This window comes from Cryptomeria japonica, chromosome 7, assembly GCF_030272615.1.
Source record: "Cryptomeria japonica chromosome 7, Sugi_1.0, whole genome shotgun sequence".
Classification (NCBI taxonomy): domain Eukaryota; kingdom Viridiplantae; phylum Streptophyta; class Pinopsida; order Cupressales; family Cupressaceae; genus Cryptomeria; species Cryptomeria japonica.
This window is the reverse complement of record NC_081411.1, coordinates 55316941-55322209: the sequence shown is the minus strand read 5'-3', so window position 1 is coordinate 55322209 and position 5269 is coordinate 55316941. Positions and strand designations below refer to the sequence as shown.

The window sequence follows — 5269 nt, the reverse complement described above, 5'->3', positions numbered from 1 at the left end:
GGCCGGTTCTATTAATGATGAAAATGAAGTGACCCACTCAGAGTAAATGCTGAAGTAGTCAACCCCAAGAGCGTTACAAATCGGTGCAAAGAAGACTTCTCAACACTGTTCAATGAAAACGATCTTTTAATTGTTAAAAATAAATGTCCTTATCAACTCCAAAATACCCACCAGAATCTACTATGTATTCTTCAGCCACACCCACATTTACAGAATTGAATTGTGATAGTTCTTGAGTTTTAATGATTAAGTTTACTAAATGTCCCTCAATCCTATTTATATTTAGGTTGAAAATTTGTACTACTCTTATACCACTTGCTATGAAAAAAATATTGCACAAAAACAAGAAGTCTAAATTGTGCTCTATTTCTGGTAAAGCTTATCAAAAATGATGCCTAGAAGTTTCACAATTTTATGTTCTTCACCTATCATCACAGGCATCGTTACCCTTTTGACCATTACATTTTCGGGGAAACATAGATAATCAAAGGGAAAACAATTACCCTTGTTAGCAAAGTAACTGTCTATTTCATCTTCCTTGGTTGTTACTGAGGTAATTACCCATTCACCTTGGCGCACCTCAAATTGCAGCCATGGATTAATATCGCATTCACGAATGAGATCATTGATCATATGTGCTGCCGCAGATGTATTAACCACAACGATGGCGCATAAGATGATTGCGCTCACCATATATCTACTCAGATGATTGCAAGTGTTATCGATACCAATTTGGATGACTGAATTGGCATTAACAAATTCGGAGAAGATATTTCCGTTGAAAGTTGACTCCGCTCCACCCACTGCTCTATCAATTACTTTAATAAAGTTTGATGGCAGCTTCTGCATAAAGCAAAACAAATTCGAGTGGATTATCTTCGTTTACAACAAAGGAAAACCAAAGGTGAACTAAGATCTTCCCTTAAAAATAAATTTAAGGAGCTCAAATTAATACCTCCATGTTGAGAATACAATTCCGAATTGTTTGGCTGCTGCCATATAAGAGCTGCATCCTTTCCAATGAATGCAATTTTACTATATCTGGTATTTTCTCCAGCTTCGGACAGTCGTTAATGTTCAATTTTACAAGGTCCCAAAATATTCCATCTACACTCACCAAATTTTTGCAACCTTTCACTTCAAACCTCTTCAGCATGAAAAGGTGAGATATTGAACAGGATTTTAGACAGCTGAGTCGAACAAGACTTAACTCCTCAACCTTTCGACAGCTGCCAATGTTAAATTCCACTAGCTTCGAAAGATCAGATAATCCTGTCACACTTTTCAGATGATTACAATTATAGATTTTAATTTTTTCTAGACAATTGAGTTGAGCAAAATTTACCTCCACAAGCTCACATAGAACAATGTTCAATTCTACTAGCTTCGTAAGATTAGACATTCCTTGAAAACTTATCAGATGCCAACATTTATAAATTCTAATTCTTTCAAGACAGCTAGGTCTATCAAAACTTAACTCCCTTAGATTCTCGCATTCACTAATGCTCAATTCTACTAGCTTCGAAAGATTCATTCCTTCGAAACTTACCAGATGCCGAAATTTAAAAATTTTAACTTTTTCGAGGCTGCAGGGTATTGAAAAACTTAACCCCTCTAGCAACGCACAGCTACTGATGTTCAATTCTACTAATTTCGGAAGATAAGATATTCCTGTAACCCTTCTTAAATTCCAACATTCATGAATTGTAATTACTTCCAGGCAGCGCAGAAACTCCAAACTCAACTCCTTCAGCTCCATCTCTCTGTATATCCGCAGCTCTTTTAGTTGGAACGGCGCCTAAAATATTAGAAAAAAAAAACGAGAAGAATTATGGCTTCCGATTGTAAATATAAATCACTTAAGTATTTTATAAGAAGGTATTCGATTACCAAGACGTCACCTTCAAGACATACCTGGACATCACTCTGCCATAATCTTTCCAGACTTCCACCAAAGATGCTTAAACATTGCAAGTTTTGAAGAGGAATCCAAGGAGGAATTTTTGTGAGCGTATTCCCCCAGAGCCTCACCTCGAGCCATAGTAAAGCCGTTGACCTCTCAACCATATTATCTGAAACCCCTAGAAAATACTTAATAAGTCCACTCGTGGCAAAACACCTAACATTGTGTTGGGTAAGAATGTTTTCGCATCCCTTTGATTCCTGCAGTCACGGAAGCAGTTGAGATTTACATTGTAGGAAATATTTAAAATTTCGAAAATAACAATAAAAATAAATTAATCTGGAGCCAAAACCATACCAAAGATTGAAGATGTTGAGAACGCCACAAGCGACGAGGGTAGCTCAGCTCATCTGCCATTTCTCGTCCCAAGTCCCGCAAATGGTCATGCATTCTCAATACGAACATTTCTTCTCTGGAATCTTTGAAGGGATCCTCTAATTGTCCCCAGAATTTATAACCTTTTACTTCTTCAACCAAACATTTATTTTTGAGTCTTCGCAGTGCATGTTGAGCGCTCCATCCTGATCCATTCCACACTCTGATGGCATCTTTAGTTAATTCTCCTATGAAAAAGCATGCAACATCCATGAAAATTTGTTTTTCTTCATTGTCCAACGTGTCAATGCTTATTCTTAATCTCTTCTGTATGTCATGAGGCAGCGTCTTTTTAACCTTTTTCAATTCTAACTCCCAAAACTTCTGATCCTCGCCATGAACATGCCTGCCCAGAACTTGAAGAGACAACGGTAAGCCGCCACAGATGTTTATGAAGTGTTGAACCAGCTCCTCGTAACCACTGGACGGATAAGGTCGGCTAAAAGCATGCCAACAAAACAACTCTTTCGCATCATCTGTATCCATTCCTTTCAAATTATAACCAACTGTAATTCCAGCGTTTATGAGCACTCCTATATCACGAGTTGTAACAATTACTAGACTATTGCCTAATTTATTCAACTCATCGCTGATCAGTAGCGCATCTAACTGTTCCTGGTGATCAATATCATCCAGAACAATAAGGAAGCTCCGATTGCGACTCCTTGCAAAACGATTGCTGAGACAACTTGTGCCATCCTCTACGCTTGGAAAGCTTGGATGATGATTTTCATCAAAAAGATTTCTGAGGAGCTTCATTTGCAAAGAAGGCAGATCTTTTTTCACAGAGGCTTCCCGAACATCAAACAAATAGCAGGAGCGACTATAATATGAACGCTTTCGGTTGAACAATTCTTTGGTGAGAGTTGTTTTTCCCACCCCACCCATACCAAAAATGCCAACTATCTTGGACTTCCCTTCTCCTTGTTTGTTCACGCCACACTGACTTTCAAAATCTTGTACAAGCTTGTCAATACACTGCTTTTCAAAATCTTCTACAAGCTTAGGAAGTCCAACTGGATATTTGGCAACATGTAAACATCTCATCCTTTCTACTTCCTTTTGCACTGTTGACACTATCTTCTCATTTTCACTGTAACTTTATAAATGGAAGGGGAATCCGATGAGAAAAAAGTTCTACAACATTGAAATGTTATTACTATATAGAAATATCAAATACAAATCTTACCCTTTGAACTCTTCTCCAGCAATAAACGAAATAGATTGGAGAGCTTTCCTCCATTCCTCCAGTTTTTCTATGTACCTCTTCTTTTTCTCATATTCCGTGAAAGCTTTGGCATACACTCCCTTTTCTATGTGGCGTAGTGCGGAAGGCGAGACGCCATAGAAAACAGGAATAATCTTTGCTTTACTTTGCTGCATGAGAACCAGCTCTGTCAAACACCATGGGGACTCTGCATATCCTTTGGAGAAGATAGCTATGTGAACTGCTGCAGAGTGGATGGCTGTCTCAATGGTGGATGGAAACGAATCTCCAAGTACTTTCTCTTCCGAATCAAGAAACGCCCGTATTTCTAAATTCTGAAGGAGGTTGTAAAGCTCTAGAGCCAATGTTTCTTTCACATCAGGGCCTCTGTGGTTGATGAAGACATCATATAATCTTGAAGATTCAGAAACCCTCCTCCTCTTGATGGGATTTTCAATTACAGAGAAAGCTGGACGATCCTCACCTTGTTTATGGGACCAGGAAGAAGAAGCCCTAAAGAAAGAATCTTGTTGGGGAGACAAGGAAGAAGATGCCGCAGAGAAAGCGTGGTGTTCCTCATTTTGTTGGGGAGGCGAGGAAGAAGACGCCATACATGCAAATCAATGACGGAACATAAATCTTGAAAAGAAAGATGTTAATTTTGAGGAAGGTGAGAGCGAATTGAAATCGCTGAAAGATGGTGTTAATGAAGCCTTGCAGAACAACTTGGAAAAGAAGTAACACGTTCCTCCAAATAATTAGCGAAACAAGAGGAAGATAGATAGAGAAATTTAGGCCCTGGCCTTATGAAAGAATAGAAATGGATAAAAGAATTTTAATTGGTTTCCATGGTCGAGATTAGAACACAACACCAAGTGGTAATCATTTTAAGAGGTGTCCCTAACAGAGTTAGGGCTTGCATCATAATGAGGCAAAATCTGATTGTAGCCACATAATGTAATACAACAAAGTTGTTTTCTGGGTCAGAACCTCAAGCGACGGTGCTTAACTGTATTTTGTTTAAACATATAAAAGGCGCAAATTAGTGTCTGATTTGACTCACAACTTTGTCTGATACGGAATTCGTGTGAGATTATTCTGTGTGTAAAATGCTAGAAATTTGGTAGAGACGTGTGCGTGAAGAAGGCAGACTGTTTTAATTGAGACAATTTCTTAGTATTGCTTGACAATGGAAGTGGTCGACGAGCCCTATATATGACTCTTTACTTTGTGCTTGCGGATGTGGATGTTAATAAACAAGTGTCTTATTTGGCAAGATTTATATTTTGAAATATTTCTCTTGTTTGAGGTTATTTGAAATAATTGTCTAATGTTGATAAAAATTTATACTTTATATAAATATTATATTTTCATAAATATCTTTATTAATAGAAAATCATGAAAAAAAAACATATTATACAGAATACATGTTCAAATTTACTATTAATGATATTTTAGAAATTAAAATAAAATATTATAAAAGAATATTGATGTACTTTATATTAGAATTAATGATCAAAATTAATTTATTTTCTTAAAATAATTATAGTGAAAAATTATGAGTTATGATAAAATTTTACTTTAAAATAACTAATAAAATATTTTAAATATTTCATATAAAATTAAAATTAAAAGTATGAATTAATTCTTCATGCAAAGTGCCATAGTCCATTGCTTTGCATCTTCCTTACATTATTGATTGCTTGTTCAATACGATTGACACA

At 36.6% G+C, this 5269-nt stretch overlaps 1 protein-coding gene across 2 annotated transcripts; it reads right to left on the bottom strand.

The window, feature by feature from the left end:
• Nucleotides 1-345: 345 nt before the first annotated feature.
• On the bottom strand, nt 346-4401 carry LOC131047191 (disease resistance protein Roq1). 2 transcript variants are annotated; one of them, XM_057981049.2, is made up of 5 exons: nt 3528-4401; nt 2261-3431; nt 1915-2163; nt 956-1798; nt 346-843 (listed from the first exon to the last, which is right to left on the bottom strand). In XM_057981049.2, the coding sequence occupies exons 1-5, from the start codon at nt 4154-4156 to the stop codon at nt 364-366; spliced, it is 3372 nt and encodes a 1123-aa protein (XP_057837032.2). In that variant the 5' UTR covers nt 4157-4401; the 3' UTR covers nt 346-363. The 2 variants fall into 2 exon arrangements, with proteins under 2 accessions (XP_057837032.2, XP_057837031.2); XM_057981048.2 differs by having other exon boundaries at nt 2261-3437; nt 3528-4400.
• Between the last annotated feature and the right edge of the window lie 868 nt (nt 4402-5269).